The sequence below is a fragment of the Syngnathoides biaculeatus genome, chromosome 3 (genome assembly GCF_019802595.1).
Source record: "Syngnathoides biaculeatus isolate LvHL_M chromosome 3, ASM1980259v1, whole genome shotgun sequence".
In the NCBI taxonomy this organism is placed as follows: Eukaryota; Metazoa; Chordata; class Actinopteri; order Syngnathiformes; family Syngnathidae; genus Syngnathoides; species Syngnathoides biaculeatus.
This window is the reverse complement of record NC_084642.1, coordinates 35,297,158-35,311,125: the sequence shown is the minus strand read 5'-3', so window position 1 is coordinate 35,311,125 and position 13,968 is coordinate 35,297,158. Positions and strand designations below refer to the sequence as shown.

Below are 13,968 nucleotides of genomic sequence, written 5' to 3'. Positions count from 1 at the left end.
CTAACCACTGAGCTACGGGGCCTCTGTAAGTAGTGTTATGTTCTCTCCTTTAGATGTTGTCCCATATCTTTGGGCTCTGCTCCCAGTAAATTCCAGGGAGAACTGCTGAATGATGCCTGACTGTTTTTACAGTCCACATCAGTCTTCTTTGTTGGTCGGAATAGCTGTCTGTTAACATACTTTTGCTCACTATTTTGAGACATTGAGTATCTGGTTTCATTCCTTGATTTTCCATTTACAGCCACATTGAGACGGTGGATTTTCGTTTCCAGGATTGACATCCTTTGTAGCAGTCTGTGATAGTCCTCGGTGGAAAAGGGAAGCATCTTGATTGCTGGTCTTTAATATTTCTGTCTTTAATGTTTCTAAGAGCAGACTTGTGTTAATTAACATGCCATGCTTACATAATGGTGTGAAGGTATCAGAAAACATTGGAATATGGCAACAAATGACTACAAAAACTACTACAAAAAAAGTAGAGTCCCACAGCTTAACTTAATAACCAGGAGTCACTGCTTCGAATTCTTTTAGAAGAAAAACAAGTTTATCAGGTAGAAAAAAAGGTAAATGGAGGAAAAACCCAGCAGAGTAAGATAAATGGTGTCTGTACTGTACGAGAGCGAGTCAGGACTCGTCCTGCTAACCAAAGGCAGAGGGAGGCAGTCTCTCATCTACCGGGGTAAATGTACAGGCGTTGAGCCGCACACCTTTGGCAACTCTGAGTGGAAGAGAGTCAAACTCTCTCCAGAGGACTGGTACCTGTGCCTAAACCATGTTTCAAGGCGAGCCTGGCTATATCAAGTCGGACCAAAAATAGCTGCTGCCTCTCGAATGCCATGGAGATCATCTCATGATTGGTCTGTTTTAGTCACAAGCTTTGATGACATATGAACCGTTCCTCCTGGTTCCAAATACCACCTAAGCTGCCGCCTTTTCGATCATTTTTTGCGGCAAAATGAAAACATATAACATCTACTGTAGGTCCATTTCTTCTAGCAGACATTGATTCATGGTCGTAAATGCTTCATTCCTTGGGATGGAAAGTAAAGTAAAAATGGCTACCAGAAAATACCAAACAAAACTGTGAAAACCTGTGAAGTCCTTCCTACCCAATGCTGGCCATTACAACACCCCACCCTTGGTGGAGAACTGCAATACATTTTGAAAACTGTGGATGTAGGTTGCACTCGACGGTAAAGACAAACTGGATGTGGAACAGCATCAATGATACCAGCACAGTTGCCACTCTCGCCAATATAAAGAAGCCTTAAGTTAATGGCTCCAGGAGGTGTCCACAGGCAATTTAGAGCAATTTAGAGTGACAAGTAGTGCAATGATCTGGTACAATAATAATTGTGCAAATGGTGCAGGGAGTTCTCAAACACATATCTAAGGGAGCAGCAGTAATCAATAGGTCACTGATGGTGTAGTGCAGGAGTCGAGAACATTGGAATATGGCAAAAAAAAAAAAAAGACGTCAGCCTTTTGGCGAGTGGGGAGACATGAAAAAAAAACACTGCAGACCAGCTGATTGTGAAAACTTGGAACGCACTTAAGGTAATATTGAACACACTGTGGCGTATGAGTGTCATGATCCTGGATTCCAGCCAGGGCTGGGCGTGGCCGTCTAATCAGAAGGGTCACACCCGGGCCTCATGACCTCCGATTAGACCCAGTACATATAGGACCCGGGGGACGACAGAGACTCTGCTAGATCCTTGCCTCTCATGCCTCGTTCCCGCACTACCGTACTCCTGACGTCTACCTCCCGTGTACCGACCAACGCCTGTCTCCCGACCTACCCCGTAAGCCTGCCGTTACTGATCTTGCTGCTTGTTTGGACTGACTCCCTGGTAACCGACATTGGAACGAATAAAGGCTTATTCCGCACTGCTTACCTCTCACCTGAGTCGTGCATTTGGGTCCACCCCCGAGTCTCGTCCGTGACAGAACGATCTAGCCAAGAACATGGACTCAGCCGACTCTGAAGCCATTCGCCGTGCGCTGCAAGTGCAGGGCAAACGCCTGGGTGAGCAAGAGGCTGCTCTCCAGGGTATGACTCACCAGATCCAGCTGCAACCGTGGCTAGCCTCCCAAGCTAGCGCGGCCGCTCCTGTGCCTCCCCGTGCCACCATCATTCCGCTCTCTCGACCAGAGCGGTTCTCAGGCGACTCCGGTAACGTCAAGCCCTTCCTGGCGCAGTGCGATCTTCACTTTGAGCTGCAAGCTTCCGCGTTTCCCACGGACCGCTCCCGGATCGCCTTCGTCATTTCCCACATGACAGGGAGGGTGGAGGCATGGGCCACCGCCGAGTGGAGCCGTAACTCGGAGACCTGCCGCTCATGGGCGAGCTTCGTCTGCGCGCTCACCCAGGTGTTCCAGTATCCGGCTCCGGAATGCCAGGCGGCATCGTCACTCATGACAATTCGCCAGGGGCGTCGCCACGTGTCAGACTACGCCATTGAGTTCCGGATTCGGGCTGCCGAGAGCCGCTGGAATGAGGAAGCCCTCCATGACGCGTTTTACGAGGGACTGTCCCCACAGATCCGTGGTCACCTCTTGGCCATGGATCTTCCGCCTTCGCTCAACTCCCTCATCGCATTGGCCCTCAAGGTGGACCAGCGCCTCACCGTGCAGAGACAGATGGAGGGCCTGAGGGAGGAGGAGAGGGAGAGTCGCAGTCCGGTTGTTTCCGCTTCCCGGCCACCCGTGTTGTCAGCTTCACCGGAAGCCATGCAAGTGGAGGGGCTTGGCAGCTCAGCGGAGGAGCGCTTACGTCGCCGACGAGAGGGACGCTGTTTTTACTGCGGGCGTTTGGGACACTTGATCGCCCGTTGCCTGACTCGACCAGGGCATTCTGACATCAGGATCGCTACTCCGGTGAGTGTGCGGTACACCGCGACGGGGTCAGGGAGGTCCCTTCTTCATCTCACCTTGGGAACGGACTCCCGTTCATGCTCTGTGACGGCTTTCATAGATTCTGGGTCGGAAGCAAACCTGATAAATCCCCGCGTGGTCGAGGAGCTGGGGGCGGCAACCTTCCCCACGCAACGGTTTCGTCACGCCTATGCCGCCAACGGCAAGTTCTTTTGTCGGGTTACACATCGTACTCAGACGCTACGTATGAGCTTTCCGGACGCTCACTCGGAGCGAATTAGCTTTCATGTCTTCGACGCACGTAGTAGCGACATCATCTTGGGCAGTCCGTGGCTCAAATAACATAATCCGCACATAGATTGGACCACGGGTCAGATCAAGACTTGGGGTGAGGACTGTCTCAGTCGTTGTTTCGCTGTCCGGAGAGACAGGGGTATTCAAGTCGCGCCGGTTCGGCTAACAGAACCTGGTACCGCTCTGGACCTGACCGCAGTGCCCTCCTGCTATCATGACCAACGGGAGGTCTTCTCTGAATCTAAGGCAAAGTCTCTACCGCCACATCGGTCATACGACTGCGCGATTGAACTCCTGCCAGGCACCTTCCCTACCAGAGGGAAACTGTTCTCTTTAACAGGACCAGAGCATCAAGCCATGAGGGACTACATCGGGGAGTCGCTGGCAGCCAGACTCATTCGCCCCTCATCTTCACCAGCCGGTGCGGGGTTTTTTTTTTGGTCAAGAAGAAGGACTCCACGCTGCGACCCTGCATCGACTACCGAGGACTGAACGACATCACAGTCAAGAACAGGTACCCTTTGCCGCTTATCTCTACAGCATTCGAACTCCTCCAGGGAGCCCGGATCTTCACCAAGCTCGACTTGCGCAGCGCTTACCATCTGGTGCGGATTCGGGAAGGGGATGAGTGGAAGACAGCGTTCAACACCCCCACAGGGCACTATGAGTATCTTGTGATGCCCTTTGGACTGACAAACGCTCCGGCCGTCTTTCAGAACTTCATTAACGACGTGCTCCGGGAGTTCCTGAACAGATCTGTCTTTGTTTACCTGGATGACATTCTCATCTTTTCGGCAGACCTAACCTCTCACATTCGACAAGTCAGAGAAGTGCTCTGGCGTCTGCTGCAGCACCAATTGTACGTGAATATGGACAAGTGTGAATTCCATCGGGCATCCGTGTCCTTCCTGGGCTTCGTCCTGGCTGAGGGAGAGATACGGATGGATCCCGGGAAGGTCGACGCGGTGCTGCGGTGGCCTACCTCCACCAACAGGAGGGACGTGCAGAGGTTCTTGGGATTTGCCAATTTCTATAGGAAATTCACAAGGAACTTCAGTTCCGTGGCCGCTCCCCTGCATTCGCTCACTTCGCCAAATACCACCTTCGACCTTCAATTCCCTACCCTCCGCTTCAACAGGTATGGCTCCACTCCATGTGGTGCATGGGTATCCTCCGTCCCTGTTTTCTCCACTGGTCACAGAATCCACAGTCCCGTCGGCCCTGGCCGTGGTGCGACGCTGCAAACGGACCTGGGAAGCAGCTCGGAGGACACTGCTGCGCATGAGCAGCGCCTACAAGGCCGCAGCAGACCGCAAGAGGAGGGCCGCAGCAGAGCTCAGAGTGGGACAGCGAGTGTGGCTCTCCACCAAAGATCTCCCGCTGCGTACGGAATCCCGCAAACTTGCTCCCAGGTTCGTTGGCCCGTTCCCTGTTTCCAAGGTTATTAACCCGATCGCCGTCTCGTTGAAACTGCCCAGGTCGATGAGGGTGCACCCTACGTTCCACGTCAGCAGACTTCGCCCAAATCACACGTCGTCGCTGGCTCCTCCGCTCAAGTCCCCCCCCCCCCCCGCATGGTCGACGGGGGGTTGGTGTACACCGTGCGCCGGTTGCTGTCTTCCCGCCGCAGAGGGAGGGGGGTCCAGTACCTAGTGGACTGGGAGGGATATGGCCCGGAGGAGCGCTCTTGGATCCCCTCCCGCTTCGTAGTGGACCGCTCCCTCATCAGGGACTTTCACGCGGCTCACCCTGATGCGCCTGGGCCATCCAGAGCCGGCCGTTGAGGGGGGGGGGTACTGTCATGATCCTGGATTCCAGCCAGGGCTGGGCGTGGCCGTCTAATCGGAAGGGTCACACCTGCGCCTCATGACCTCCGATTAGACCCAGTACATATAGGACCCGGGGGACGACAGAGACTCTGCTAGATCGTTGCCTCTCATGCCTCGTTTCCGCACTACCGTACTCCTGACGTCTACCTCCCGTGTACCGACCAACGCCTGTCTCCCGACCTACCCCGTAAGCCTGCCGTTACTGATCTTGCTGCTTGTTTGGACTGACTCCCTGGTAACCGACATTGGAACGAATAAAGGCTTATTCCGCACTGCTTACCTCTCACCTGAGTCGTGCATTTGGGTCCACCCCCGAGTCTCGTCCGTGACAATGAGTACTGTTGTACTGACAATGTTTGGTTCTACCTATCCATATGAAAAGTCTTCTCACATTTGAAAAAAATATTAAGACCAACCTACATTTACAAATAACAGATGGACGTCTCAAAAGCTGCACGAAGTTTAATTTAATGACGTATGAAACAGACGACAAAGCCATCAGCAAAAAAGTCGCATTAATGGTAAGAAGTACTTTTGTCATCATTGGTTAGGAACATCATGTTATTTAAATTAATTTTCTTAATTTTTTATTATTTAAATGACTTATTGTACTCTTAAAGTGTTGGTCTTACATAAAATGCATGAATACACTTGTACTTAGTTTAAAACAATATTGTATGGCTCTTTTGGAATTACATTTTAAAACATTTGCCGTTTATGGCTCTCTCAGCATAAAAGGACATCTGGGGTAAAACTGTGCCAAACAAATATACGTTCATCTGAGATAACACACTGTGGCGACCCCTAATGGGACAAGCCGAAGGAAAAGAAGATAGAAGAAGAGTAATTACTAAGTTAATTTCTGTGAACCCAACTGTAGCGTTTCACATTGTTAGATGAAATTATTTGGTTTCATTGAACATTTTTGGTGATTTTTGGTGGTGGTTAATTCTCATTTGTTTAATTAATGTGTAGGTTTTTACAAGGAACTGTGTAGACAAGAGAGTAAGGACTGGCATTAGGAAACACTTTAAAATGTGTTTTAAACTGTTTAAATGTGTTTAAAGCATATGGAGGGTATAAAACAAGAAAACAAAAAATTATATTGTCCCTCTATGTCACGGTTGAGTCTGGGACATATGACCTGCACCAAATGGGGTTTCAATGTATATATATCCACTTAATTAACAATCAGGAATCATATTCATGTTTTTTGTAAATAGCAATGACAGGTCAGTGTTACTATTTACTCATGTGGAATTTCCATTATACGATAACCAGCTAGCTGTCAATGTCAGCTGCCTCATCCGTTGGATCAGTGGCTGGTCTCCACTTTCACTGATTGTTTAGAATGGCATTGCATGCCAGATAATCTAATATAATGATGATGATTTCTACTCTTCCCGTCTGTACCTCATTCTTCTCCCACAGCGTCAGCTCCGGTTTCTCTTGCTCCAACTTCTGAGAACGGTCTACCACAAAGTAGATGATGTAGATGCTGCCAGCTAGAGACATCAGCACCAGGATGTTGGCTAATAAACGCAAACTGATCAGAACGGCCCTGAAGAAATACACAGTTATTTATAATTTTGTGAAACATTTTGGTGCCTAGGGATCTACAAATCTAAACATAAATCATGACATACAATCATGAGCATATAATTACTGTATTGTATCGTATTTCTATATTGTTGTCTCAAAATGTATCAGTATGAGGAAGGTAGATGAAGTAGTTTAAAGGAGATTAAATCTGAATGATTATCCAATTATTGATGACCCAGTGTGCAAAACCAAGATACCTACAGACTGGTATCTTTCTTCTTTTCCTGTTCTTCAACAATAGCTTCCTAAAAAGAAAACACTGACAGTGAATGTAAAAACATAAACTGCAAGACAATCTTATACTCAGGGGTGCACATCACAATTTTGTTCTGGTTTTCAAAAGGGCACAATGGGTTGTTGCTTGGTGGTATCCCCCCCCCACATCAATATCATAAGGCGTCTCACACATCGCACCACCACTGCTTGAAGTATGGAACTGCCCAATTGGACAATTTTGGGCAGTTCTGCAATCCCCAATCTATTTTGCAGTACAGACCAGTTTGACCAAAAGGCCTACAGTGAAACCCTAAGAGTTCATAGATAATTAATTCTTTTGAAATGTTCTGATTGCTGATTTGTTCAATGTCCAAAAATTTTTTTCCACAGGAAATAAGGTAAATTAGTTTAATCTGTTCCCAACTTCCAAATAATCAATTCCCATTTGAATTCCTGTTTATGGAAAAACCTGGACACCCTGTATTTAAAAAAAAATAAAATAAATACATAGACTTAAAGCAACTTAAATGTGCATCATTTACCCTTTTGGTTTTGTTGTGATGGCATCAGAGGGACTCCAGATGGAAGGAGGATGTGTTACCGCACAAGTTATTCTCCATGATTTAACTGTGTAATTCTCCAGTACTTTCGCCATTTCTTCTATTATCTGTGGCCTTTGCTTTGTAATGCTAGTCACTCCTTTGGCAACACAAGCTGCCTTTTATGACATTTTTGTTCTATAGGATTGTTGAAAGAGTCAATTTAGCCATACAATACTCGTTAGAAAGAGTTGAAACAACCGTACACAAATTTCCTACTTAGCAAATATCTTCTTCCTTAAATTTGCTATGTTTGCACAGCTTTCCTTTTTTCCTTTGCTGCTGTCTTTGGGGCCATGGCAAAGAAAATACTGGGAAGAAAAATCTCAAGAAGCACTTACAAATGTGTGTGCTCACACTATGACTGCCTCCTTGACCCAAAGTGGGCAGTGACTTGTCTCAGCACCACCCCGTGTGTGTTAGGCATCGTTCAGCTTGACTTAGCTATCCGTTCAACATGGATTCACTGTGCTCGGGTATTCCGACTCTGAGAATTGGGTTGAACACCAAGACATTTTTAATGCTGATTTTTTTTGGTCAAATTTCTATTTATACGACCCCCAAATTATTCAAACTCCGAGGTTGCACTGTATTTTGATAGGCCAGCTTTGCCACTATGCAGGTAGGGCAAGACACCCACAAAGCCTGGTGCCTTGTTGGTAGCCCTCTGGACTGAGCAACTTTCAGTTCCGTTGTTTGCAGGGGAAGTTTCTTGTGTAAGACCCAGACAGCTGAGCTCAATTGAACTGAGAAAGGAATGGATCAGTTAATAAAGTGATTCTGTTCAGTTTGTTCACTCAAAAGATTTGTGTTTGAACGATTTGTACATGAATGACACGGCACTACAACACTGTCCTGTCATTGTACTGCCCTGTCTACAGCTCCACTCCAAAGAAACAAAAAAAAGCCAAATGCTTGGTGTGCAAACGTGCAGTGACACACTTGAGGAACACCAATCCGCTTTTAATATTTTCAGTGTACATGTACACTTGCACACCACTTACAGTATGTGCACCCCTACTTGTATTACAGTACAGTAGTTTATTGTATTATCATAGACTGTATTTGGATATACTTTACAAAATGGAGAGCAATTATTGAATAATCTGACCCTGATGTTGTTGACGATGGCTGCTCCTTTGCTCTCTGCAGCCTCTGGATTTCCAATCAAGTAATCCCAAGCACAAAATACCCTCCAGCAGAATGTGAAGTTTTCATCTGAGGCACTGGCTAGACTTAGCCGGGAATTCTTGGCCATTCTGAATGAATATTGTCACAGTAAAATTATCACTAACACATTCTGAAACGATACTATGATATATCAAGTTTTACATTACCAATTTGTTTATTATTTGTTTAACTTCCTAACCTCGATGGTATGAACATCAGGATGTCTTAAGATTCCCAGTATGAGTACGGCAATCAACAAGCAGTCTTATGATTTAATTTCTAGACTTGTCTGTCATTAAAACATTGAATTGTCAAAGTTCACCAAAGAGGAACAAAAGTTTTTACTAATGCTTAAAAAGTGTTCATTCAAATTACATGAGCTGATCACAACTTTTTTATTCAGAGAAGAAAAACCTATTGAAACATACCATAATACAGTAACAAGGAATATTATAATTACTTTCTTAACAGAATGATGAAACTGTAGGCAAAGACAGCCATTCCAACCAAGAAGTAGGCAAGGGGCAACCGGTACCCTGCACTGCCGATCTTCCTTACCCTCCCGTAATAGCCATAAAATAACACTGAGTACTGCAGGTAACCCTGTGGAATGTTTAACACACACACAAACATATGCCATATGCATGTACACACACAGACACACACAGACACACATTATATTATACAGGAACAAAGTAACAATTTGTTATATGGAAATAGTATTACAAAGGTGGGTTAAATTAGACTTAATGTACAGGTGAGGGTTAGAGTTAAATAATGCTTTATTACTTGTGCATCCTTTCTGTATGTAATGTGATATTAAGCTATTTATCAAACATAAAAGGAAAGAAAGTCTTGCCCCAAGGGACCATATGGTGTCCAGGTCCTGAGCAGAAGCCAGGTGCTCTTTGGGAATAGTTTTACTCCTTGTGGTTCCAAACGGAGCTCCAGCAAGCAGCTTGCACAGACACATAAAACAGAAAAAAAAAATTATCAGGATAATGCAGAAATAAACATTGAATATAAACTCGAGAATGTAGACGGAACTGCTGTATAAAAGCGGTTCAACTTGTGATTATACTACCAAAAAATGTTTGAACAAGTTTGTTAGCACCCAGTTGCATCATCACTAATTTAAGTATACCACCACTTAAGGGTATGTAAACTCTTCAATGCCCCATTTACTTGTATTAAATTTTTTTTATGCTGAATTTGAATCTGAAATCCATTATGAAGAAAGCATTTTTATTTTTAGATTATCGGTAAAAATTTATCACACATTGCTGCATTCGCCAGAAATACACCACCACACACCGGAAAACCCTGAGAAGGGATGTGACGTCAGTAGTTGAGATAAACATCATGGTGGCCATTCGACTCCATTGTGAGAACGATGCTGAATTTACCGATAATTCGAGCGGTGAACATGATTCTGAAGGGTCCCACAAAGACGGTGAAGAATACAAGCTTTATAAAGGCGTTAAACGTTATCAATTTGAGCTAGTTAGACAGAACAGACATTCAAATGCAGACGAAATAGCTGGCAATGAAGGTGCCGAGCAACCACTCAGACCCATGGAGGAGGACGTGCCTCGTGTTGGAAACATTGACTGTTAAGCATTTGTGAATTTGACGTTTTGTTTATTTAGCCACTAACTGATAAATTATAGTGGCTTTGATGGCGACCCCTAACGGGACAAGAAAAAGAAGAAGTTTAAAAATTATGCAAATGCCATGTATTTAGTCTAAGTTGGTATATTTTCACAAATAAGGATTTTAATGAACAAAAGCCATTTAAGACATTGTTACGTTAATATGAGAGCAATAGCTGGTCAAAACTTGCTATACCATAAATATGATTTCGTGCGTTAATCTGATGCCATGACCAGACAGCACCCAGAACCATTATCCATCCCTATTTTAGTCACAATTTTCCCAAGATGTCATGAGCAAAACCCCTAAATGTTATACTGAAAGTTGTAAACCAGTATCTTTTCCTTGGTTTTGTTTGGGCATAAATGCTTAAAATAGAAATGTAAACAGGGAGGGGGGTTCTGTGTACTGGACTGATATTGTCATGAACCACGGTGCGGGGCTGGACCCAAATGCAGGACACCGAGACAAGGGCATGATGCAAGGCGTAGTTTTATTCAAAGATGAGGTCATACACGGTGCAAGCAGTCCAAGAAGGCAGAGGCACAACAACGCGAGGCTATAAGCAAAGTCCAAAAACATGAAGTGAGGTCTGACGACTAGGAGGCAAACTTGGAAACATGAACTGAGACGGTATTAAACTATGGTTGCACAGAATCGCTGTGATGAGGATAGCTCACACTACACTTTCTCTCAGTGGTCGAGATTCCTGCTGGTAGTGAACGCAACTCGCTAACTCAAGGCAACGAACTGGCAAATGGCAGTGACAAAACTCCAACTTAAATACTTGGTCTAATCACAGTGCCTCATGCGAAACAGCTGTGACCGTGTCAGAGATGAGACCGCCCAAAGCGGTGGCCAGGCCACGTCCCTCTTGGCCATGGTCTATTCTTGCTCATGACATCCATGGATCTTTGAGCTGTAGAGGTTTGTGAATGTGAACAGATTTTTACATTTTTTATGATATCCACAGGTGTGCATGTAAATGCTGCATAACCATGGAAACAACAGAAGAAAGTTTTTGTTGCCATGAGAGTCAACATATTCGTCTCCCCCGTTCTAAACCAGTAGAAAACAAGAGCGGGCTAGCGGACGACCTAAATAGCTTTTACTGCAGATTTGAAATAGATACTTCCACACAACACACCCACCAAGCTAAATCATCAGCCGAACCACCTTCCACTCCACCATTTAACATCCATGAAAGTGACATTAGACAGATGTTCAAACAACAAAATATCAACAAAGTTCTGGGCTCAGACCTTGTGTCCCCATGCTGCCTCAGTCTGCGCAGACGAACCTACTCCTGTATTCACAAAGATCTTCAACAGGTCTCTACAACTGTGTGAGGTACCAACCTGCTTCAAACGCTCCACCGTTATACCAGTCCCTAAAAAAGCAGCAGTCTCAGGTCTTAATGACTATAGGCCTATTGCCTTGACATCTGTGGTCATGAAGTCCTTTGAATGCCTTGTGCTGGACCACCTCAAGAGCGTCAGGGGTCCCCAGCTGGACCCACTGCAGTTTGCCTATCAAGCTAACAGGTTTGCAGATGATGCTCTTAACATGGGTCTGCACTACATCCTTGAACATCTTGACAGCGAGGGTACTTATGAGAGCATCCTGTTTGTGGACTTCAGCTCTGCGTTTAGCACCATCATCCCGGAACTCCTCTACTCCAAACTTCTCCAGCTCAGCATCTCGCCTGCCATCTCCCAGTGGAACTACAACTTCCTGACAAGCGGGACACAGCAGGTGAGGCTGGGGCACACCACCTCCTCCACCCGCACTATCAGCACCGGGGCACCCCAAGGTTGTGTCTTCTCCCCTCTGCTCTTCTCGCTCTACACGACGACTGCACCTTGTGGCAAACTCCTGAAGTTCGCAGATGACACCACGGTCATCAGCCTCATCAAAGACTGTGACAAGTCTGTGTATCGACAGGAAGTGGCGAGACTGGAACTTTGGTGTGGTCAAAACAACCTGGCAATGAACAGTCTAAAGACTGTGGAGATCATTGTGGACTTCAGGAAGCATCCTTCACCACAGCTGCCCCTGATGTTGTTCAACTGTTTTGTGTCAACCGTCAAGACCTTCAAGTTCTTGGGAATTACAGTCTCAGGGGACCTGGAGTGGGAGACGAACATAAACTCCATCCTCAAAAAAGCCATAGCAAAGGATGTACTTCTTGTGGCTTCTGAGGAAGCACAGACAGTCAAAAGAGCTGCTGTGTACCAGCATCACAGTCTGGTTTGAGGCCGCCACAAAAAAGGACAAACTCCGACTAGAACGGACAATCAAAACCACCCAACAGGTTTTCAGCACCACCCTACCCACTATTGAGGACTTGCATGTAACGCGAACTAGGTCCAGAGCAGATCCTCCACATCCTAGCCACCAGCTCTTCCAGCTCCTTCCGTCAGGAAAGCGCTACAGATTATTAGATCTAGATCTATTAGAATTAAAGTCAAACTAGAAGGCATTCGAATTGTTTTGTTTTCCCTCTGGCAATTAAGTCATTAAATTCTTGATCAGTGAACCTACTACTTTTCTGCCTTGCACCATGTTAGGCAACTCACTCACATCCTGCTGGTCCAATTAGTATTAGTTTTAGTAATATATTTTGTAGACTATCACACAATTCGTATCTTTAAACTGCTCCCTTTGCACAGTTGTCATTGCACTTGTTGATAAATGGAACGGCAAACGGGTAAAGGCACTCTGTACAAGCTTAACACAATGTTGGACATTGACACACTTATCTCTTACATTTCTAAATTAAGAAGATTTTACATCTTGCACAACTATTATAAGGAACAGTTCGCATAAACAGAAATGTTTTTTTGTTCGTTTTGATTTGGTGTCCTTTGTTCTTTGTTCTGAATGTCATATTAGGGTAGCACCAACTGCGGGAGAAAAATTCCTTTTGTGTTTTTACACACTTGGCCAATAAAGCTGATTCTGATATTCACCAGAAAATGGCAGATTATCCAGACCATCCGCTGCAGTGCACACTGCTTTTATTGCCAGCTGTCTGAACTCATGATTACTAGAGGTTGCCGATCTCCAATTCAGGCAACACTTTCAGCAGTGACTGGATTTTCCACAGCACGAGTAAGAGCTATTTTAAAAATTATTCCATCCATCCATTTTCTTGCCACTTATCCTCACAAAGGTCACGGGGAGTGGTGGAGCCCATCCCAGCTGTCAACGGGCAGGACGCAAGAGTACACCCTGAACTTGTTGCCAGCCAATCGCAGGGCACATTGAGACAAACAGACGCACTCACAATCACACCTAGGGGCAATTTAGAGTGTCCAATTAATGTTGCATGTTTTTGGAATGTGGGAGGAAACCGGAGTGTCCGGTGGAAACCCACGTAGACACGGGGAGAACATGCAAACTCCACACAGGCGGGTCTGGGATTGAACCCGGGACCTCAGAACTGTGAGGCCAACGCTTTACCAAATGATCCACCGTGGATTTAAATGGTCTACGTCCTGAATTTTTTTTGTTTTGTCTTTCTGTAAATGTTGATGTATATGTTTATGAAGTAAAGATACACCACAGAACTAAAATCCTCACATTTTTATTTAACTGTATGCTTACATTGTGAATAAATGTTTCTCTCGCAACATTTTCACTGAATGTCTATTTGGTCTGTCAATATGAGCATCTTGAGGCCACCTGAGGTTGAAATACATGTTGCAGTATTCTCTCTCCTGTTG

General features: G+C 45.5%; 1 protein-coding gene across 4 annotated transcripts in view; it reads right to left on the bottom strand.

The window, feature by feature from the left end:
• The window catches only part of LOC133498566 (transmembrane channel-like protein 3), a 94,476-nt gene that overhangs the window by 68,895 nt on the left and 11,613 nt on the right, over positions 1–13,968 (bottom strand). For all 4 annotated transcript variants that reach the window (XM_061815571.1, XM_061815573.1, XM_061815572.1 and 1 more), the window contains exons 4-8: positions 9,447–9,545; positions 9,048–9,190; positions 8,529–8,676; positions 6,804–6,847; positions 6,414–6,561 (exon numbers count right to left, since the gene is read on the bottom strand). In XM_061815571.1, the coding sequence (XP_061671555.1) occupies positions 6,414–6,561; positions 6,804–6,847; positions 8,529–8,676; positions 9,048–9,190; positions 9,447–9,545 (582 nt within the window). The remainder of the gene's footprint in view (positions 1–6,413; positions 6,562–6,803; positions 6,848–8,528; positions 8,677–9,047; positions 9,191–9,446; positions 9,546–13,968) is intronic.